At 37.3% G+C, this 23,907-nt stretch overlaps 3 protein-coding genes across 3 annotated transcripts; 1 reads left to right on the top strand and 2 right to left on the bottom strand.

Annotated features, from left to right (window-relative positions):
* Positions 1–1,476: 1,476 nt before the first annotated feature.
* LOC136176027 (olfactory receptor 4C16-like) lies at positions 1,477–2,409 on the bottom strand. The gene has a single exon (XM_065946208.1). The coding sequence runs from the start codon at positions 2,407–2,409 to the stop codon at positions 1,477–1,479; it is 933 nt and encodes a 310-aa protein (XP_065802280.1).
* A 10,012-nt stretch (positions 2,410–12,421) lies between these two features.
* Positions 12,422–13,050, top strand: LOC136175699 (olfactory receptor 4C6-like). Its single transcript, XM_065945941.1, has 2 exons — positions 12,422–12,861; positions 12,894–13,050. Exons 1-2 carry the CDS (start codon positions 12,422–12,424, stop codon positions 13,048–13,050), a joined length of 597 nt encoding a protein of 198 aa, XP_065802013.1.
* A 5,162-nt stretch (positions 13,051–18,212) lies between these two features.
* On the bottom strand, positions 18,213–19,127 carry LOC136175229 (olfactory receptor 4C11-like). The gene has a single exon (XM_065945554.1). It carries the CDS (start codon positions 19,125–19,127, stop codon positions 18,213–18,215), a length of 915 nt encoding a protein of 304 aa, XP_065801626.1.
* Positions 19,128–23,907: the final 4,780 nt, after the last annotated feature.

Below are 23,907 nucleotides of genomic sequence, written 5' to 3'. Positions count from 1 at the left end.
TGTAAACAGCACTGTGCTGAACCTCAGGCAGCATGTAACCTTTTGAACCATGGTTTTCTCCTAATGTATATCCAGGATCCGTATGAGTTTTCTAAGGAACCTCTATATGGTTCTCCTTAGCTATCGTATCATTTTACATTCACAGCAGCAATGTAGCAGAATTCCCATTTGCCCATACCCTCTCCAGCATTTATCATTTGTAGATGTTTTTATTGATGGCCATTCTGAAAGCTGTGAGGTGATATCTTATTGCAGCTTCAACTCGCATTTCTTTAAAACTTAATAACATTGAGCACTTTAACATGCCTGCTGTCCATTTGCATGTCGTCCTTGAAGTGTCTGAAACAGGATTCTTTTCCTTTGCTAAAACTGGTGTGTGTGCTACCTATTCATCCCACTAATTCTCCTTTGGAATGTCCAGAAACCGCTATACTTTTTCCTGATTCTAGTTTTTTGTTTTCAAGAAAGGAAATTCAAAATTCATATATGTGTACATAAACAATTCTTTCTCAAGCATAAATAACTTCTGACTTATCTCATTCAGCATATTCAATATATTAATATTTTGAAATTCACTAACATCAACTGTCTACACTCTATCTCCAACCTCACATAAATCTATTTATTTTATAATATATATGCTATATTTATGATAGTCCCCCATTATTTTTTCAATATCATGATTGGTATGATTGAAAACTTAATATTGTCCCCAAATTAGAAGAAATCATATTAGAAGAACAACGTGCATGTGAACTAAGTCACTTCAGTCATGTGAAGAACACAGTGTAGATTTTATTTAAAATGTTAAACTGAGAAGAAACTTAACAATGTAAACCTTCTTAAGACTGAAAAAAACTGACCTCAGAATCTTAACTTTCCATCTGAGAAGGAAGGGTCTGGTTAAACATATGGTAAGAATTTGGAGTGAACAATAAATAATTGAAAGAAAAAAATGCTATATTATATACTGTCTCTTACTACATGAAGCTTCTGCAGTTATTTGAATCTAGAATTAATCGGGAGAAAAAAAGCTAATTAAAGGGCATTGAATAGATATGATGAAAGAGAAGCTTTTAATAAAAGTTGAAAAAACAAAAGACATACAAAGTTGCATATGTATGAATATAGGGCAAGGTTACATAGGAGCAAACAGTAGACAGAAAGGTGAAGAAGGGCGGGGAACACATTATATGAAAACCACATAGACATTGATACCAGCAAGCGAGAGACATAGAGACGCAGCATGTAAACTTCTGGGCCTTAGAGCCTGCTTATACCTACTGTCCTCTCGTCCTCTACGTAAGACTGACCCAATGCTAACGAGTATGTGTGTGCACACTGCTTCTCAGCCTTAAGGGCAGGGGCTGTCACGCCCGAAGATAGAATTATACTGACTTCACAATGAGATGAGAATGGTCTCTATGGACTTTTTCTAGGTCAGTTCAAACACTGAATAAATCTTGAAATTTCTATTCATCTTTTGTCATCTGGCATCAACTTCTTACTCCATAACATCCTCAGGGCATTTTTCACTTCTGCATTCCTCAGAGTATAAATCAGAGGGTTGAACAAAGGTGTCCCAATTGTATAAAACACAGCTATCATCTTATCCATGGAGAAGGTGGTGGCAGGGCGAGTGTATATAAATATGCAAGGACCAAAGAACAAGACGACCACGATGATATGGGAGATGCAGGTGGAGAGGGCTTTTTTACTCCCTTCAGTGCTGTGGTTTCTCAGAGAGTGCAAGATGATGGCATAGGATAACACCAGCATGACAAAACTCACTGTACAGATGGCCCCGCTGTTGGACACCAAGAGGAAGTTGGTTACATAGGTGTCTGTACAGGCAAGTTTCAACAAAGGCTGCAAGTCACAGAAGTAGTGATCAATTACATTGGGACCGCAGAAAGGCAGACTCAAGACTAGAAAAATCTGAGCTGATGAATGCAGGCAGGACCCCAACCAGGCCAGGGACATTAGCACACCACAGACTTGATGACTCATGATGGTCGTGTAGTGTAGAGGCTTACAGATGGCCACATAGCGGTCAACAGCCATGAGAACAAGGATGAAGATCTCTAGGGAGCCAAAGAAATGGAATGTAAAGACTTGGATCATGCACTCACTGAAAGAGATAGTGGCATTCTTCAGAAGGGCATCAGCAATCATCCTAGGAGCTATGGAAGTAGAGAAGCAGGCATCATATACGGATAAGTGGAAAAGGAAGAAATACATTGGACTCCCAAGTGCCCTGCTGGTCTTGATGGTAACAATAATCAGCAAGTTACCCAGCAATATCCCCAAGTAGAAAATCAAGAAAATGACAAACACAGTTTTCTTACTAATAGGATCTTGTGTCAACCCAAGCAGAATAAACTCAGTCACATTATTTTTCAGCTGCATGATTTCATGAAAGAGGAGAAGAGATGAGTGCAAAATGATTAATCTGCAAAAAATAAGGAAATAATTCATAGGATGTTACATGATATTTTGAAATATTGCTTTTGGAGGCCATTGTACCTGTGATTTCTTTATGACTCATGTTAACACTTTGTGTGATAATTTTTAATGGTCACTGCAAAGGTTTACTGTGAGTTTCAAATAAGCTTCTGAAAGTAATAATTTCCTATAAGATTTTCTTTTTAGAAAGCTTTCTAAGTTTGATATCATTATTGATTAAATTTTCCAATTTGTTGAATGTATAATTAAGAGATATGTCTTTGTAATTTTTTTCATTTGTTTGTCATTATCAAAAATTTTATGGCACATGTTTGTCATGGTATATCACTTGGGATTTAGGATATACGTGACTGCCTATGGAGGTTCATGATATAAAGTCACACTACACATTTAACTCTGTTAAAAACATCATACATAAACACTTATGTATCACATCATTGCTATAGATAGAGATATACAATCATATATGTGTATACATATATTTAATACATTCTACCTCTTCCTTGAACTCTTATTCCAATTATTGCAGTTTGAGCAATGGAACAGGAAATATACCCTTTAAATAATCTGCTGTTATCACCTTGAATGTGAAATTTTGTATTAGACAAATACTAACAATCAGAAATAAACATTATTTCATATGCCATTATCTCATATATCCCAGTTTATCTTTTTTCCAACATCTAAAAACACTATTTAGAATACTCAGAATTCCTGAAGTTGTGGTATTAAATGAAGGATGGTGGGTTATTACTCAAAAGTTAGTATTTTTCTCTTAAGTATCTTAGATCTGGAGTAATTTTGGGAGATGGCTGTGTGTCATCAGATTGTTGGTAAAGGATCCAATCATGGTTTTATTCCCAGGAGAGTTTGTATTGTTCAAGTATCTGAAAATTTGCGAGTCTCAGAAAAAAGCAAAGAAGGAGAAGCCAGAAGATGTACTTTTAAAAAGAAGCAATGCTGGTTTTCAATAGATATGGTCTTCACTTCTACTCTTCAAATGGATGTTACAAATTTAAAATGACTATATTTGTTAAAAATAAAGAGATAATCTTATAACATGGGAGCTAGGAGAGAAGAGCTAAAAGAAAAGCAGGCAGGCGAGGCTGAAAAGTGGATAAGGGTGAAACATTATCTAGTTAGCATTAGGCAGATTCTTCCATGCTTAAAGAGCTGTCTTACGGCAGAGGCCACAGGGAGAAGCATTGCTTAATTTAAGGAGGCTCTTTGTCCACTTCCCTCTGACTCAGTTGCCCTAGATGTCCATCTTTAGAGGAAATTCTACACTCACTTTATTTCTTTTTAGAACTTGCCATTCTTTGTGAATAGTTTAACAGATTGTCCGAAGATTATTTATCACTCAATAGTCCAAGTAAAAGAGTATATAATCTACCCTCGTTGAGCTCCTCACTCTGTCCCCACGATTCCTGATTATCTGACCCACAGACACCTTAGAAAATAGCCGGTCTGGAGTCAAAAAGTGCCCCCAAGGTTCTCATTATTCATGCCATGTATATATATATAAATATATATATATATATTTATAGATATATCGATAAATTAATATTTCTTCTCTTTTCATAGCTTATTAGACATAGAACTGGTGCCTGGTGGAGGGGTCAGGGTAAATAAGACCAAATGTGGAAGAATACTGGCAGGTACAAATATTGATTTAAAGGAAATATTTCTACCCAATATTTCTCAGCAGTGCTCATCCCACATAAATGGCACATTATCTTTCACCTTAATTATACTTTTCAGGCTCTTCATGGCCATGTTTCTTTCAAAAGTTTTCTGAGAATTAGGTATTCACCTTTTCAAATTAAACCTTTGAAATGTGGAAAGTGCCAATTAAAAGCTTACGATGCTATTTTGGGAGAATATAAGGAGTAATGATTCTATACTGTGATATACAATACTCTGTGCAATGTTGTCATATGGAGATGGAGAAGTTGTTATTCTCCCAAAGCTATGTGACGGTCACTGTCTCCATGAACCTTATGTCTTATTTCTAGGACTCCTAGCTCCTAGTGAGGCTTTATCTTGTCACACTACCTTACATCAACATTATGTATGAACTTTCTTACACTCTGCTGTCTCTAGAATTTGTAATGAAAACAATAACACATGAAATACATTCCTCTATTATTTAATGACAACAATGAATTTTAACATGTCAAGATTCATTGAGTTCATAAAATCATTTTTTCTCATTTGTGTTCATTTATTTCTTATATTAACAGTAAATCTTAAAAAAAAAAAAACTGTTTCTTTTGCAGAGTTCTGTGGTAAAAAGGGCATTCAAAATAGATATGGAAATATATTAGAAATTTGTGATGGCTAATTTTGCAATAACACCACTAGAGTAAAACATGGAAAATGTTTTTCACCTACCTGCTAGAGGACAGTGAGTAAGTGTCGATTCTGATCATCCCTTTTGGTAGCAACCTGTTTCACAGAGCAGTGAAAAAAACGCTCTTCTCTAAATTCCAGGGGGAATATTTTAAGAAATAATGACATAAGGTTTTGGCTTCATAGTATTCTCCCTAAAGTTTTCCCCACTATGCTAGTCAGAAACATCTCATATGTAATAAAAAGCTTTCATTTGTCTATTTAGCTTATTAGGAAAACAAGTTAATTTTTTTCATACCCTTTAATCACACATAAACAAGTATTTGGAATTCTTAGCTTCTTCACACTGAACAATCTTACCAAGGAAAAGGAGGAATAAAACAAATGAGTGATAGAGAGAATAGGTGAGAAAAAAAGAAAGAAAGAATAAAAATAGTTATTCATGTAAATCCATGGGTGATTCATGTCAACGTATGACAAAAACCACTACAATATTGTAAAGTAATTAGCCTCCAACTAATATAAATAAATGGGAAATAAAGGGAAAAAAGAGGATAAGTTAAATAAATTATGGAATGTATAAAAAAAATAGCTATTCATTAAAGAGAAAGTGGGTCATCCAGAAAGAACTCTGCTACCTGTTGGTACCTAAATTATCCTTCCTGGTGTTCTAGCTTAGCAGATCAGAAAACTGTGCTACAATATAGTCAATGAAATGACATATTTAGAGAGGATCACGGACTCAATGGACATAATAATAATGACACAGGGCATGAATTAAGTATTTGAAGTTAAAAAAAAAAAAAAAAGCATAATCTAAACTAACCTTAGCTCTACCCTTTTTAGCTGCCTGATTTGAGGTAGGCACTCTACACTTCTACTTCTTAATGTGCAAAATAAGTATAAAAATGATAGTAGTAACTACAGAGACAGCAATTCCCAGGCAGGTTGTTAAGAAGTCCGGGGTCCCCAAGGAGGAGAAAGGGGTCTGGTGCTCTCAAGGAGAAAAGGACAAATGATTTTTTTCTATACATATTAGTCAATATAACAATGTATCTTGCTTGTTTCTCCTTAAGAAGAAATTTCTGAAGAATCTTGTTATCTGAAAATGTATACTATGGGAGTAAATGTATATTATGGGAGTGGATCTGGTAATATCTTTCTATTGTTAGTTCTAAACCTGTCATCTTAAAATGTAAATTGTGGGAGTGGGTCTAGTAAGATCTTTACAATCTTGAGACATCCTTTGGATTTATTGTAATAATCAACTGAAAAAGTACCTGACTCCCTTTTCTAAGACTAGTGAGGGGGGCACTCTCCGTCCCCCTCCTGCCGTCTATGTCAGAAGCTCTCTCTGTCTCTTTTCATACTTTAATAAAACTCTGCCACACGAAAGCTCTTTAGGGATCAAGCCTGGTCCCCGGTCCTGAAGCTCAATCTTCTTCAGAGATTACGAATCCGACACGGTTCACCATAAGCTATCACCACCTTATGTGTTTTTAATGAAGCCTAAATGACAAAGTATCTTTCCTTTACAATTAGCTTTAGCTAATATTATTACTATATTATTAGTACTATATAATAAGATTGTTTTTCATCTGTTTTATGGATGAAATAATACCACTTACATAGGTTGCAATCATGCCATGCATACAGCAAGCATTAAAAGTATATTTATTAGTTATTATAAAGTTATTATATTAAAAATATATCAATTGTATTACAGTAGCTTCTGTATCTTTTCATTACTTTCCCATTACTGATGCTCTGTTACACATTATGTCAATTATTAAAAATAGTCTGATTCTAGTGATCCTTTGAGTTTTACATCCCCCTGCTTAAACTCAGCACACTTCATACAGATAAAGGTCGTTCCTAGAATAACATCCACATTCACTCTTTCTCAAATCTGTCTTCATCCTTATCCTCTCATATTCTGTTACCTTGCACGGTTCCCAATTTCCTAAGAATAAAGGGAAAGTCCCTTGGCTCTACATTCATAGCCTTTACACCCATTTTCTACCTTTCATTTCAGGTTGACTGCAACTATATGTGAGATCTATTCAATCATATTAGGCTCGGCCCGCCTGACGTGCGTGTGAGCTGGAGGCCTTGGAGGAGAAGGAGCTGGAGCCCCCAGGTCACCTCAGAGCCGCCGTCTGTGAGGGGAGACTTCCGGTTCGCACTCCTGACTCTCTACGATCGGAGGGGGCCCCTCTGTTCTTATTCGCTATCCCTTGTAAACTATCTGTAATTACATCTAGGGAAGGCACCAGGGTGCTTGAAACAAGATTTTATTTTGTGTGCTAGAGCTTTCCTTCACCAAGAAACCACAGATTTGCAACAAGTAGTCTGAGGATTAAAATGTATACGAACACTGAGTAGAAATCTCATCTTTCTCTAATTCATTTCCATTTGTTTTGATAACTAATAAAGAGACGCTTATTCAGGAAAACATCTCATTAAAATAATATTTCTTCACTTTTGAGAAAAGTCACTATCTTTTATTTTCCTAATAGAATTACCAAAAATGGAGACTGGGAACTCCTGCCTAATTTTACCATAATGGAGACAGTCTGATTAAAAATGAAGTCAACAAAAAGGAAGCAGATCCAACCAATAGAAGAGACCCATTTTTATAATAAATTTTCAGCTGTAGAATTCACCCATTTCCAAAAAATTTTACCATCTTTCATTTATTCATTTTATATTATTGCCTTTTTGTGCATGCACGCTTGCTCAGGTGTGTCTACTCAGACATGCCTGATTCTTTGCAGCCTCCGTGGACTGTAGCCTGCCACTCTTCTGTCCATAGAATTTTCCAAGCAAGAATACTGGAGTGGGTTGCCATTTCCTACTCCATACTGCGTTTTGGCATTCATGTAATAACAAAATAAATCCTAGTAAACTTAGTATCATCTCAAGAACTAAAATTTTACCCATAATTAAACATTTTAAACACTTTCCTATCTGCTGTCCACCTCTTCTTAAAAGTAACATTTTAATTTTGTCCTAAAAATAAAACATTTTTATCTATATATATTTTCCCTGGCTTTGAATTTTACAGAACATAACATCCTATAGGCAGACTTCTTGGAATTGCTTTTATTTTTTTATCCAGCCCTACTATATTTCATTTTGGTTGTTGAATTTAGTTGTAAATTCACTTCCATGGCCTTATCACATTCCATTATGGGATTATTTCAAAATGTGTTTATTCAATATCCAGTCAATAGATATTTGACTACTATGAACAGCAATTATGAACATAAAAATATGTTTCCTAAGAGTGTAATTGATAGGTTTCAGGATGTGCCAGTATTAAGATTTACAAAATAATATCATAAATTTCAATAAGGAGTAAGGAGATGCAATCTAGTTATGTGCCAGAAAAGAAGACAAATAGAGTATTTGTGACCAGAGATGAAAACTTTCACAAGATTAGCAAAGAATTAAACAAAACTATGTTCTCTTTTGTTGTTGCTTCAATTAAGAACATGGATAAAATTATAATCCTCAAAACAACCTGAGTTCATGGCTTACAATATGAGTTTAAAAATGTCAATTCTTAACCTCTTTTTCCTTGTCATTTGTAAGACAATTTTTTCAACACTAACGTGGACCAGAGTCCTGTGAAGGAAAGAAAATTTCTTTGAGGCAGAAAGACTTATTCTTATTTATTAAATATCATTAAAATATGTGATCTATACAATTAGATTAGAGGTTTATGATGTTTCTATCAATATGGAAAATATTTATAAAAGTATTTCCATACTCCTGCATGCATACTTCGGTTAAAGACCACTTTTAAAATTTAGGAGAAGAGGCATAATAATGAAGGATCTTTATTAGAGTGTTGCATGATATCATAGTTCTTTGTTCAACTGAATATGGCCTGGGTTCAAAACCCTAACCAAGTAGAATAATATATCCTGTTGTTTAAATGATGAGATGTGTCATATTCACTTTCCCATCGACTTGTTAAACAGCTCTATAAATAGATTAACTTCCAGGACCTTGAGTCCTAAGTAAACCCAGTACCTGGTACCATATAATGGTGAGTACTGTCTACAAGTATCTTAACCTATGACAGATTCCTTACACTGAGTGAAGGACTCAGAAAGATAGATTACCTTTATTCTATTACATAAATCAGAAATTCAGCATGAGTTGGTGGGAGGGAGGTGAATAGGTGAAGTGTAGAGGATCTTTAGGGCAGTGCAAACTCTCTTTATGACACTATTGATATAATGATGGATGTATATCAAAAGTATATCATTATACTTTTCTCCAAATTCATGAAATATGCAAAAACAGGAGAGAACCCTAAGGTAAACTATGGACTTTGGGTTATTACGTGTCAATGTAAGTTCATCATTTGTTTGGAACAATCAACTCTAGGAGAAGTTGATAATGGGAGATCCTACATATGAGTAGGGATAGGGGTATATGAGAAACCTATCCATTCCTTTCAACTAAACTGTGAACCTAAAACTGCTCTAAAAATAAAAGCCTTTATTAAATTTAATCCAATGTATGTACTCCCTGATGTAGACACTTCTATATGAAAATGCCAGGTGTTTCTCTAGAGTGTAATTTCTTGGAGTCATGAGTTACATTGAGGCAAGGACTATGACATATTCTTTAGATCCACCTTACTTAGAGATGCCCTGGGGCTCCAGCTCCTGCCTTTGGCTCATGAAGCAGGTCAGGAAAAGTGCATTCTCTGAGGTTACGGCAAGCTGTGGTCACTGCCCCCTCACAATGCAGTCTCTCGGTGTCCATGGATGATGCAGTGCTTTAATTATTCAGAACACTTGGTGCCAAAACTTTATCCACACTAATAGACACTTTGGTTTATCAACTTTCCAATGACAACTTCGTTTAGCAACAGTGGTTTCTTGGAAAAAAGTTTTAGAGCTGAATCCTACTATCAAGCTACTGAAAATGGCTCCCATAGCAGGCTGCAATTCCCCCAACATAATAAAAGGTTCTCTGAAGACGTTACATCAGCCACCTTGAATGGTGCCTCTGTCTCTAGTGCCTTGCACAGTCAGGGATGGAGACCAAGGCCCCTTTCCTTTCTCCCTATCTGTAAGCTCATGCCGACTCTCTGCTTTCACGCAGCGCATCTCCCTAAGATCACTCTTCTCCCACTTCCTGTCACTCAGGGCATGGGCACAGAGCCATCTTCACATTGAAGACATGGTGTCCTTTGTGAAGTGTTCTTTGTCTACATACATAGCACCTAAGGCTAACTTTTTAATGTGTAGCCAATTATTTCTCATATTTGAGTATCTTTCAGAAGATTGTTAAATAGGGACTTTGTAAAGTTCAGTTTCATGCTTGGTCTTCAGCCAAAATTATTTATCACAGTAAAATTCAGCATTTGAAAGGTAGAAGAGCTAAATGCCTACATTAGTGTCATTTGTGACCTCTCTGCCCCTCTGGGACATGACAGCATAATTTACTGCCACGTACAATCTCAATAATGATGTGTCCACAACCCCGTCACAGGATTCAGATTTATTGTTAATACACACGTATGTGCACTCAGTCTGTCAGGCATGTCTGACTCTGCCCCCATGGACTCTAGTCCTCTAGACTCCTCTGTCCATGGAATTCTTCAGGCAAAAATCCTAGAGTGAGCTGCCATGTCCTACCTCAGGGGTTCTCCTGACCCAGGGATCACAGCCATGCCTCTTGTCTCCTTCATAAGCAGGCAGATTCTTTATCACTGCACTCCCAGGAAGCCCTAAGAGAACATTTACTCTCAACATTGGTGAATATTTTAGGTGTGACTCGGAGACAATATCTCCTTATTCATTTCATTTTTTTTCACTTCAGGTTCTTGCTGCAAATTAATTAACAAAATTACTCAATAGAACTTTCACAGTTCTGTGATATTTAATTGTGTGTGTGTGCATAAACACACACACACACACAGAAAACCGTTAAAATATATGACATTTACCTCTAAAAATTTACTTTTTGTTTGGTTTGAAGATTTTTATATAATGATGATCATTGGAAGGGGTGTCTGTGAATTCTACTGAGATATTGGAAAATAGCTACCAGAATTGGGCAGGAAGAGGAGAAAGAAAACTTAGGATATAGGATAGATCAGGTTAAAAATGCATGACCTTTAACAGGGAAGGACAATAAGTTCTTCTTGGAACGAACTGAGGGTGGCAGATGCTCTCGGTACAACATCTGGTGCCTACAAATATTTTGAGAATCATCTTTCTGCATTGTTTCTCACCAGGGCATTCTGTAACAGAAATTAGCCTGGTGTTCCCAGCTACTGAAATGTGACTGAAGAACTGACAGCTGCCAAGATTTCCATTCTTGCTGTGGGGTGTTGGAGAGGGATGCTGGCCCGTTTGAGTATGTAGAGAGACCACTGTAACATCAGTGGTGTGCAGTAAAGTTAACTCATCATGGGTGATCATCTGAACCAGAACTGAGGAACATTTTGTGGTGACCCAGGCTTCTGGGAACATGTGATGAGAACTCCTTCCCCCAACTGGGTCATAAAAATTCATAGTAAAGTGTGCCCTCAGATTAGAGTGGCTTTTGATTAGATTTGAAGTCTTCCGGAATTGACTTTTGGTCATTTTGATGTTATCCCCGGCAAACTCTAACCTCAGGGCCTGCAAGTTCAATATATTTTGGCACTTCTAAAAGTTAGCGTAAAAACTAATTATTGAATTGTCAGTATTGTATTCTAGAATCCTTAACTCCACTTAGGGAACAGAGAAAACTAAAAGGAATGACTAGGACTGACTCAGGTTTGAGTGGATTATATTGTGACCTGGGTCTTTGCTAGATCGTCATGCTTTGTGATCTTAATTAATGAGCAATATATTATTCAGAAATTATAGTTTTAGATGTATTTCATTAACTTAATATATATAAGCAAGGCACTGAATTACTGAAGAATCATCATAACATTTGAGAAGAGCACAGAAAGAAGAAGCTACTTCATATTTATTTGAAGATAAAGCAGGGTTGTATGGTGTATTGTAATATACTTAGTACCATAATTGGTAAATGATAAAATCACAATGCAATGACCAGAGGAGAAATATTGATGTTTGAGGGCACTGATTCTGGAGTAGGAAAATATGGTCCACATTCTGGCTTCACCGCTCACTTGCTGTACAACCTTGGCTATGTTGCCTCAAGTCTGTGAGAATCAGTTCTCTGATTTGTAAAATAGAGTCTGTATGGCATTATTCTAGTGCCTGGAGAAGGTAGGTGCTGACAATCAATAATAAGAGTAAAAGGGAGAAAAGTATTTCACATGGAAACACCGTTTAAAAAGAGAAGGAAAAATAAAAAGCCTAAGAAGAACATAGCATTAATGAAGTAGCTCTCTTTTAAGCTCTTTATTTAGCAGGTTATTAAGAGCCAAATGCTGGAGAATGAATAAATGGAAAAAAAAAAAAAAGACACAAAAAACACAACAGACAAACAAAAAACCCATAAGTTCCCTGAGATCCTGGAAATACTTGAAGTCAAATAATCACTAGTTATAAATCAGGTGCTGCTTTTTCAGGTCTTCTAACTCTTAGCTGGAGCTCGTATCAGCAGCTGACACATGGGAAATCAAAACACTGTGACAGAATTCATTCTTTTGGGCATTACGCGGTATCCAGAGCTGCGGAAAATACCCTCTGTCGTCTTTCTAATCATGTCTGTGTCCACCGTTTTGGGAAACCTCCTCATTGTGGTAACCATGGTTACAAGTCAGAGTCTGAGATCACCCATGTATCTTTTCCTTACCTACTTGTCCGTCATGGATGCCACCTACTCTTCCGTCGTTGCCCCCAAGTTGATTGTGGACTCCCTCTCTGAGAGCACTACCATCTCCCTGGAAGGTTACATGGCCCAGTTCTTCAGCCGGGTGATGTGTGTGGCCATCTTCCTCATCCTCATCACTTCCTATGTGGTCACCCTCTGCTCCCTGAAGTCCTGCAGCTCTGAAGGACGGCGTAAAGCCCTCTCCACCTGTGGCTCCCACCTCACTGTGGTCATCAGGTTCTTTGTGCCTGTATGTTTTTGTATGTTAGGCCTGTGGCCACCTACCGCATAGACAAGGTGATGGCCGAGTCTGATTCCATCATCACACCCATGTTAAATCCCTTGATCTACACCCCGAGGATTCTGGAGGTGAAAAGTGCCATGAGAAAACTATTGATGAAAATGGGGAGTTTGGTTGGCAAGTGACTGTCATGCTCAGAATATCATGTGTGTCCATTAAAGAGAACTCTGTTCTTTCAGGAATGTGGGGGAAGCAAAACTATCCATTCTCCACTAACAACCAGAGAGATTTCTTAAAAATATAAATCTGATTTTGATTGATAGTGTTTGCAGTTTAAGGATTATGATATCTTTCTGCTTTCTGTTCTTCTTTAGCTTCCTATTGCCTTCATAGTTTTTTTTCATTTTTCCTTCTTATTTTTAAATTATAATTACATAATGTCCCAGAAAATATCTCAACAGCTTAAGTCAAAATGCGAATAAATGCAATTATTTTAAAAGAAAAACATGAGAAAGGAGAATTGATGGATAAGTTCAATCTAAACAAAATCGTCAAATTTCTTGCTATTATTCCTATTTTTATTATTTTTATTTTTAATTCATTTTCATTAACATAATTCCAATTGGAGTTTGATAGTTCTATCACAAAGCTGGATAACAAACCATCAAGTGCTTCATTATCAGTGATGAGGAAACGTAGCCCTCTCTCAGCAGAACCACTGCTAGATAGGAACGTTTTCTGATGGCTTATTTTTTTGTGGAAAAAATGAACTTTTTAAAACCACAATTTACTATAAAATTTAGATGCTTTTTTAGGACTCATTCTTACTGACTTTTGAAAGTGCAGTGTACACATTTTAAAATCTCAATGAACCGTTTTATTTATAGTTTGTCGGTTATTTGGAATCTCCTTGCCTTCTACTAGAATTTCCTGATTAATCTTTCCTCTGAATCTCTAATCGCATCCTGAGTGCCTCACCCAACCCCTTGGTGTGCATCAGACATCCTGAGATTTGTCATTTGCCCTCAGGACTTCCCTGGCGGCTCAGTCAGTAAAGCGTCTGCCTACAATGCGGGAGACCTGGGTTCGATCCCTGGGTCGGGAAGATCCTCTGGAGAAGAAAATGGCAACCCACTCCAGTACTCTTGCCTGAAGAATCCATGGACAGAGGAGCATGGTAGGCTACAGTCCATGGGGTTACAAAGAGTCCAACACAACTGAGGGATTTCACTTCACTTCACTTCTTAGATTCGTGAAAGATTTTGCTTCTCTCTCTCTCAAAACAAGCCTTCATCCCACTTAGGTGACTACTTCTCTCCAACTTCTGGTACTAGATGAGGGGTCGTTACCTTAGAGAGCCTTCCTCTGTGACTCTATTCAGTGGTTCTTATACGCTCACCATTAACCTCTATGTCGATGTTCTCATTTTCTTAGTAACAATGACCAAAAGCAAGTTTATTTTGTGCAACTATCCTCTGACTTTTATTACATTCCATGCCTGTCTAGACTGGACACGTCTCCAGGAAGGGATTTTTTTTTTTTCTTTTTTTTTTGTGCTGGGTCTTCATTGTCTCATGGGTTTCTCTCTAGTAGCAGCTACTGTCTAGTTCCTATGTGTGGGCTTCTCACTGTGGGGACTTCTTTTGTTGCAGACCATGAGGTCTAGAGCTTGTGGGCTTCAGCAGATTCAGTTCATAGGCTCTAGAGCACAGGTTCAATAGTTGTGGTACCCGGGCTTGGTTGCTCTGTGTCACGTATGACCTTTGCAGATCAGAGATGGAACCCATGCCTCCTGCATTGGTAGGTGGATTCTTTACCATTGAGATACTAAGGAAGCCCAGAAGGGGTTTTCATTTATCCTTCCCGTGGATTCATTTTTCAATAAATATCTGTTGGATGAATATAAAACACAAGAGCCTATATTTTTCAAATAGCCCAATTCAGATGGTTGAGTCATAAAAAGAAGCAAACACTAAAATTAAAAGTAACTGAAACAAAAAGGCAGAAAGTGAACATTATAATAGAGTTAAAGGAAATGGCAGGATGTGATTATTTCATGGAAAGTACTTCATGTTGGGCAGTCAGAAAAGGATTCTATTAGCATGCATCTTTTAAACTGACTGGAATTCTATTGATATTACATTAGAAAAAAGATACGAGCTATATTAATATTTTAATACCAATGAGCTGAGTAGTTACAGAAATGGCCAGAAGGAAACAGTCATGTAAGGATTAATGAGATGAAGATTCTAGAGTGAGAACACTCTAATTCAAGAAACATCATGGTGTTTTTGAGGAAATGTAAAATAACAGAGTGAATGAAACATAGCGATCCAGGCAGAGAGAGGCCAGAAGCAGGATCAAAAATGTATGAGAGACTCAGATCTTGTATGCAATGCTGATACCTCTGAGTTTTTATTCAACCATGGGTAAATAATTTTCCCAGTGTATTAAATTTGAATAAACAACAAGAAAAAAGAATGAAAGTTATATTTGGATTATGTCTTGTTTACTTAAGATGGCACCACCCTAATGGGAGAAGTAAAGAGGAACTAAAGAGCCTCTTGTTGAAAGTGAAAGAGGAGCGTGAAAAAGCTCTCTTAAAACTCAACGTTGAAAAAAAGAAGATCATCGCATCTGATCCCATCACTTCACGGAGAATAGATGGAGAAAAAATGGAAACAGTGACAGACTTTATTTTCTTGGGCTCCAAAATCACTGCAGATGGTGACTGCAGCCATGAAATTAAAAGATGCTTGTTCCTTGGAAAGAAAGCTATGACAAATCTAGAGAGCATATTAAAAATCAGAGATGTCACTCTGATGACAAAGGTCTGTGTAGTCAAAGTTAGGGTTTATCTTGTAGTCATGTATGGATATGAGAGTTGTACCTTAAAGATTGAGTGCCGAAAACTTGATACCTTTGAATTGTGGTGTTGGAAAAACTCTTGAGCGTTCCTGAGATGGCAAAGAGATCAAACCAATCAATCCTAAAGGAAATCAGTCTTGAATATTCATTGAAAGGACTGATGCTGATGCTGAAGCTCCAATACTTTGACCACCTGATGCAAGAAGCTGACTCATCGGAAAAGACCCTGATGCTGGGAAAATTTGAGGGCAGGAGGAGAAGGGGATGACAGAAGATGAGATGGTTGAGTGGCATCATGGACATGAGTTAGAGAGAACTCTGGTTGATAGTAAAGAACAAGGAAGCCTGACATGCGGTTACAAAGAGTCAGACAGGACTGAGCGATTGGACAATAACAACTTAAGAACCAGTAACAACAACAACAACAACAACAAAAAAAAAACCAGTCACACTTAATGTAAATCTTTTAAGACCAGGGGTGTCCCTGATAGCTCAGCTGGTAAGGAATCTGCCTGCAATGCAGGAGACCCCAGTTCATTTCCTGGGTTGGGAAAATCCCCTGGAGAAGGAATAGGCTACCCACTCCAGTATTCTTGGACTTTCCTGGTGGCTCATATGGTAAAGAATCCACCTGCAATACAGGAGACCCAAGTTCAATTCCTAGGTTGGGAAGATCCCCTGGAGAAGGGATAAGCTACCCACTCCAGTCTTCTTGGGCTTCCCTAGGGGCTCAGCTGGTAAAGAGTCAGCCTGCAGTGCAGGGGTCCTGGCTTCAATCCTTGGGGAGGTCCCCTGGAGGAGGGCATGGCCACCCTCTCCAGTATTCTTGCTTAGAAAATCCCCATGGACCGAGGAGCCTGGAGTTCAGGCAGAGAGTCAGACGTGACTGGGCAACTAAGCATAGCACAGCATAGGATCAAACAGAAACGCTTTAGAAGCAGAACTCCAGACATAGAAGTAGAAAAATGGGGGGCTTATTTGGAGGGAGCGTATAGCAAGTTTACAACTTGTTAATATGATATTAAAGGCTCTCACAGATGTAATTTTTGTTCTTAATTTTTTTCCTGTCACTACTTTTTATATTAGAGCTATTGGGGATCTTAGGTTCAATATACTAACATTTTGTCTTCACTTGACAGAAATGCTTCCCGTAAAGCCATACTTAAGTACTTGAGTATTAAATGATACTTAAAAATCTCAAAATAATACTCTTGGTGCCAATTTGAACTGGAATTACAAGCTAAGGTTCTATAATAGCATGACAGTACTTAATCATGAGATTATATAGTGGTTGTGGTAGTGGGAGTGGTGAGTGAACATTATTTATATATTAAGCTATCTTCAAATACACATTTTTAAATAACCTAATATAAAATAAAAGATCCAATTTTGAGAAGTGCTAAGCTTTCAATTTCAGGTTCTTCCCAGAATCCTGAAACTTGAGTTTTCAGATGTTATGGCAAAGCAAAATTTTTTAAAAAATGCTTCTTTCCTGTACACAGATAAATATAACAGAGAAAATTTAATGATATGGGAATAGCCTGAAATTTCATTATTTCCTGCAAATGTTCATATTCCCAAAAGTGATTCTCTAAGTGTAAGAGGGATGAAGCACCTTCTCTCCTACTTGGGTAAAACGACCACTTCCTTTCACCCGTCCGTCTTCTCTTTATAAAGCACCTTTTCTGTCCTCCCTCCTGCCCTTTACCCTCCCTTCTGCACATTCTTGCTGCCAAACTCTTATTTCCTCTTCCCTCTCCTTTATGAAGAGCAATGTGGAAGACTCTGAAGGGCAATTGATTGACTGGCTGCTGTTTCCTATTGAGTCAAACATAAGACCCTTCATCTTCTTAACTATTCATGATATTTTAAGAGGTTTTTCAGGGATGGTCTCAGTTTTCAGTGATAGTTCCAGCTTTTATAGGAGTTTGAGGGTCATCAGTGTAGATACACTAGTGAGGTGGATTCAGGCACTGATTTCCAGAGTAGCATTTTCTCAGAGAATCTTCTCTAACCGTTAGGTTGTCAAGAGAGAAACTGTGATTCTGTAGAGTTCCAGTCCCCTGTGGATAAGCTCTTATGACCACCTTCATAAGATCTAAAATAAAATCTAGAAAAAGAATCAATGTGCACACACACACACACACACATACACACACACACACACACACACACACTGTCAGCCCACTTTTCTCTGAAGAAATATTTGTGCAAGAAACTAAATTATCATGTGAATATTGTCTGATGTTGATAGAATTAAAGTAAGAGTCATCAGAGGTTGTTCAAAATTGTTATGGGTTTTATTTTCTAATGCAAGCCTCTCAGAATGAGGATACTGTGTATCTCTGTCCTTATATCCTTGTATTTCTCTACTCTTGCTTCTGGACAAAAATATGCTATCTCTTCTGTCCATAAAGCAGAACTAAATCTTTAAGGAAATATACACAAGGATTCCTCTATATACACTTATCAAGTGAAGTCATGCTTTGCTACACCATAACATTTTCATGGCATTTTTCACTTCTTCATTCCGTAGTGTATAGATCAGCGGGTTAAGTAAGGGTGTCCCAATTGTATAAAACACAGCCACCATCTTGTCTATTGGAAATGTGGTTGGTGGGTGTGTGTATATGAATATACATGGGCCAAAAAATATGACAACCACAGTGAAGTGGGAGGTGCATGTAGAAAGGGCTTTTCGCCTTCCTTCTGCGCTGTGGTTTCTCAGGGAGTGTAATATGACAACATAAGAAATAAACAGGATTATGAAACTCACCATACATATGGCCCCACTGTTAAAAACAGCAAGCAAATTTATCACAGAAGTGTCCATGCAGGCAAGTTTCAACAAGGGCTGCAAATCACAGAAATAGTGGTCAATCACATTAGGGCCACAGAAGGGCAACCTCAAAACCAGGAAAATCTGTGCTGACGAGTGAATACAAGATCCCACCCAGGCTAGAATCACCAGTCCACTACAGAGGTGCCGGCTCATGATGGTTGTATATCGCAAGGGTTTGCAGATTGCTATGTAGCGATCAAAGGCGATGAGGATGAGCACAAAGATCTCCATGCATCCAAAGAAATGGGCGGCAAAGACCTGGGTCATGCACTCACTGTAGGAAATGGTTTTCTCCTGAGAAAGGACATCCACAATTAACCTGGGGGCTGTGGTTGTGGAGAAGCAGGCATCAGCAAAGGACAGATAGAACAGGAAGAAATACATGGGACTCCCAAGTGTCCTGCTTGTCTTAATAGTCACTACAATAAGAAAGTTCCCCAACAGTGTTGCAAGGTATAGGATCAAGAAGACTCCAAATATCACTTTCTGCTTTTCCGCATCCTGTGTCAAGCCAAAGAGAATGAATTCAGTCACACTCTTATTCACTGACATGGTCATGACTGTAGACGAGATCTAGGTGACAAAGGTTTAATCTGGAGAAAGAAGAAAAGAACAGACATCTCAGGAAGATAAGTGGACTGATTTCTGAAGTCCTAGTTTCTGCTGTATGCTCTGTTTGTTCCACATGCCTTTAATCCCATATGAATCTCTGAAAATCTACACATGTCCTATTCTCACCCAGATCTATCTATGATTCAGAAGTTAGCAGCCTTGGATCAAAGTTTTTGCATTTTGAGAATACAGAATGAATGACCTTTAAAATTTTTTATTCCAACCAAGATCACAAACACCAGAACTAGTACTTTCCTTGGACAAATGACTTCAACACTTTGAAATTTAGCCTTCTGACAAGAAATGGGGTGCAAACACTTGCCATATCTTATTCTGAGTTTTCCTGAAAATTTAAAGCCGATTTTGTACCCACATAGACATCAATATACACAGGTATATTCCAGGCATTATATATCTTTTCTATGTTCTTTAAAATCTAAATAGCACTATTTCAATATTAATGCTAATACTATTAATGCCCTGATGAAAAAGCCATTCTTAGTTTGGTTCATTTTTGTGTCTATTATACCTGACTCCACTGGAGTCTTGGTTGAAGTATGCTTTGACAATTTTTACCTCTGCTTCTTGTGTTCTAGATGTCAGCTTCACTGATGGTCATAATATAACAAATGCGTGGATAATACACTAAGGTTTCTATAATTTGGGAAACTACTAATTACCCTCTTGACTATACTCCTGAGCTTACCCCATTAAAGTACTAAGCCTTTCTGCCTATGGATTTGACTTGTTAATTTCCAATATGTGTATAATCTAATATATGATCTTACTTACACATGTCTCTCTTTACTCTAAATTTTCTGGAGTATTTTGCTAAAAATATTGTTTGAAAAAAATCCTGCAATTCCAATATACAGTAATACAATTTTTCTATTTCAGATATTTGTTAATATCATATATAGTTTGAATGAAATCATCATTGTAGTTTCTGACTTTCACTTAGAATTATTATAACAATTTTCACATTAATATATGAAATTTCACAATAATTTCCATAGTTTAATTATTGACTTAATGATATAATGATATATAAAGCTTTAGAATATTGCAGAAAAATTAATGCACATACAAGCAAAGTAAATAAAGCTTATTGTATTATCTCACTTGGTTAGCAAAAATGTATTTTTATTACATGTATATTAAATTATATTACAAGCCACATTTTATTTTTTACCACATCTTTATGAAAACATATGGTCCTGAGTATCTTTTATCTTTTGTTGTCTTATATTTTGTAATTTTGGTATTTTATTTACAATCAACATTAATCTAGCAAAATGATATTTCTTAGTAAAGAATACGGTTGATGGAGTGTTTGTCTGGGTTCAAATCCCAGGTTCACTATTTACTATTTGCTAGTAAACTAGTCACTAGCTTACTAGAGGTAGTCATGGTTGCTACACAGTTAAAATGAAGAAGCACGTGGCTCATGTTAAGCAAGAACTATGTAAGGCTCAGTCTCTGCTACTTGCACTTCTGTGACTTTGCTTCTTTTCTTCTTCTGTGACCTTGTTCTTTTTATAAAATACAAGCTGTCAATTCTCCCATTTTAATGTGGTCTATATTTTGAAAAAACTTTAAAATAGTAATACAGTATACACTCACCTTCCATAATTCCATAATTATCTTTCACTTTAAATACTGAATTGAAATTGTTTGGAGTTATTGTGAGGAATGTGGAAAACATCCTCCCTGTTCCTAAAAGTTTAATATGAGTTTTAAGGTACTTGGAGATAAGATCACTAATTATGTAAGTCATCATACGATTGGTGTTTTAAGAGTAGAAACCATGTGCAGAGTGAAAAGTACAAATTACTAAAGAGTACATTGGTCAGTGGAAAATTCAGGATTTTTTAAAGAGATGAACTTTAACTGAAGAAAGTCAGGTTTTAAATCAGGTCTGAGAGGTGAGTTAGCATAGAATCTGAGGTCACACTGCCTAGATTCACACTCCACCTGCTGCCTATGAGGGTGTAATATTTAACAAATTCCTTGATTCTATGCATTTCATTTTCTCCAGCTGTGAAAATATGTGATAAACCAATCTACCTTTCAAGAGTGCTATGAAGGTTGGATAATTCAGCATGTGCAAAACATATGGAAGATGCGGGTATGCGGTACCTTCAGGTGCAGTGGTTACTTCCATTATGATTATGAGTGTGGCTTTCCAAGAGGGATTTTTCATTTTTCAAAGATACCAACTCCAAAATTTTATTTACCTATAAAACAACTGCACAACTGTTTTAAACATTAAGTTCCCTTTCTAAGTAGCTGAAATCATATCAGCACTGTGTATCACACCAGTTTTCTCATGGTGACCAGAAGTTAGGAATGATGCTTTCAGAAATTTTAATATGTACTTAAATATAAATAAGCAAAAGTGCACAACACATTCAGTAATACAGGCCCCTGATAAGAGAAAAGTAGAAGGAACATAGGCCCTTGGATATGAAAAAGTCTAGAATCCAGAGATAGAATTCAGAGTGAGGGCTTTGGACGGAGGGAGGAAAGCAATATTTTAATGGACATGATTCTGCTGCCGCCAAGTCACTTCAGTCGTGTCCGACTCTGTGTGACCCCATAGATGGCAGCCCACCAGGCTCCCCTGTCCCTGGGATTCTCCAGGCAAGAACCCTGGAGTGGGCTGCTGTTCCCTTCTCCAATACTTGAAAGTGAAAAGTGAAAGTGAAGTCGCTCAGTTGTGTCCAACTCTTCATGACCCCATGTACCAGGTTCCTCTGTCCATGGGATTTTCCAGGTAAGACTGGAGTGGGTTGCCATTGCCTTCTCCAAATGGACATGATAAGGCAAATGCTTTATCAAGCAAATAAAAAGAAAATCAAACCAAAACTTCTAGTTTAGTTGGATTACTCTGATTCTGGGAAATACTGAAGGCAAAAAGAGAAGAGGGTGGCAGAGATCGAGATGGTTAGATAGTATCACTGACTTAATGGACATGAATTTGAACAAAGTTCAGGAGATCATGGAGGGAAGAGAGGCCTGATATGCTGAAGTCCATGGAGTGGCAAAGACATGACATAGCGCCTGAACAACAACAAAGTCATAGTAGAAAAGCTTCGAAAACTAGGTTTTCTACCTAGCCAAAGGTCATGAAAACAAGAGTGTATTGTTTGAATATGTTTTTTTAGGAATATATAAAATGTAGAGGCCTAAAAAGATGTGAACAGCTTTTATTATGATTTATTCATTACCTAAGAACAGAAATAACTAAGTTGTTTAACAAAATTGTCATTAAAAAAAAATCCAATTGGAGTGTAAGCTCATCTGCAATGAAATGTCTACCTTCTTGAAGATATGCAGCTTCCAGGGGAGATATGTCTTTCTATTCCCTACACTAAGAAACTGAGTGGGAGGCATACAAGTTGATCTTCTGTGGTCCCAACGAAATAAAGTCTGGACCCTCAGTGACCCCAGATATGATTCGTTGGTGACTTTGAATTTCTTACTTCCTTCCCTGGAGAAGGGAATAGCTACCCAGTCCAGTATTCTGGCCTGGAAAATTCCATGGACTGTGTAGCCCATGGGTTGCACAGAGTCGGACGTGACTGAGTGACTTTCACTTCTTAGAGAGGGATCTTAAATGCTCCTTTTTGATTAGTCTCATGCAAAACAACAAAATTAAATATATCTTTTTGTATTTAACAGGATCATGTGCTGTCATTGCTATCATTTTAAGGCTTTATTTTTTATAGCAGTTTTAGGTTCACAATAAAATTAAGAGAAAGGTTCAGAGATTTCCCATAGAGTTCCTGCCCCAACACATATATAACCTCCACCCCATTATCGACTATCCCACCAGAGCGGTGCGTTTGTTACACTGCCGAAGCTACATGGAGACACTGCAGTCACCTGAAGTCCATGGTTTACCACGGGGCTCACTCTTGGTGGTGGACATTCTATGGATTTGAATAAATGTGCGATGATGTGTATCTATTACTATAAGATTATAGAGAATATGTTCACTGCCCTAAAACGTGATCATTTTTATATTTCTAAAACATGGAACATATTAAGTCTTTTTGCAGAGTACTCAATTTTCATTCAATTCTAAATAAAATGTCTCACACAAAAATTTAGTGGATGAAAAGGAACACTTTGAGTGAGATCTCTCTGTGTGTTTTGATTGTAAGAATTATTAGCTCCTACATACCATAAAGTCAGGCTGATATTTCATAAACATCAGTTTAACAAATGGTCGTCTAGTGGTTAAGACTCCATGCTCCCGGTGCAGGAGGCACAAGTTCAACCCCTGGTGAGGGAACTAAGATCCTGCATGCCATTAGACAAGGCCAAAGGAAAAAAGAAAGAAACAGAAACGTGAACATTTTAAAGACATGACACCTCATAAATGCAGTAAAGTGATTACTATGGTTTTCAAGAACAATGACTGAGATACTCACTGTGGCTCTCAGAGTCCTCTAACTCAGTGCTTCTGCTTCTACACGCAGCAGCCCAGCCTGGCTCTGTCAAATCATGTGCTTGCTAATGGCTATTCATTTTAAAGGGCATGTTTGCGTGTGCATGTATGTGTGTGTGTGTGTGTGTGTGTGCATATTTACTGAATTATGCAATCCTTTCAGATTTGCTTTAATATTTTTTGTTCATTTGATTTTGCCATCTCATAAGGCAAGTTCATGTGTTGAGTTTTTAAAATTTTTATTGGAGCAGATTTGGTTTACAA

Source organism: Muntiacus reevesi, chromosome 9 (genome assembly GCF_963930625.1).
Source record: "Muntiacus reevesi chromosome 9, mMunRee1.1, whole genome shotgun sequence".
Classification (NCBI taxonomy): Eukaryota; Metazoa; Chordata; class Mammalia; order Artiodactyla; family Cervidae; genus Muntiacus; species Muntiacus reevesi.
The sequence above is the reverse complement of the archived record's forward strand: the minus strand, read 5'-3'. Positions and strand labels throughout refer to the sequence as shown.

Coding starts and splice junctions, on each gene's coding strand:
- LOC136175229 (XM_065945554.1), bottom strand. CDS start 19,127: ATGTCAGTGAATAAGAGTGTGACTGAATTCATTCTCTTTGGCTTGACA.
- LOC136176027 (XM_065946208.1), bottom strand. CDS start 2,409: ATGCAGCTGAAAAATAATGTGACTGAGTTTATTCTGCTTGGGTTGACA.
- LOC136175699 (XM_065945941.1), top strand. CDS start 12,422: ATGGGAAATCAAAACACTGTGACAGAATTCATTCTTTTGGGCATTACG. Junction 12,862..12,893: donor CACCTCACTGTGGTCATCAG/GTTCTTTGTGCC, acceptor TTTGTATGTTAG/GCCTGTGGCCACCTACCGCA.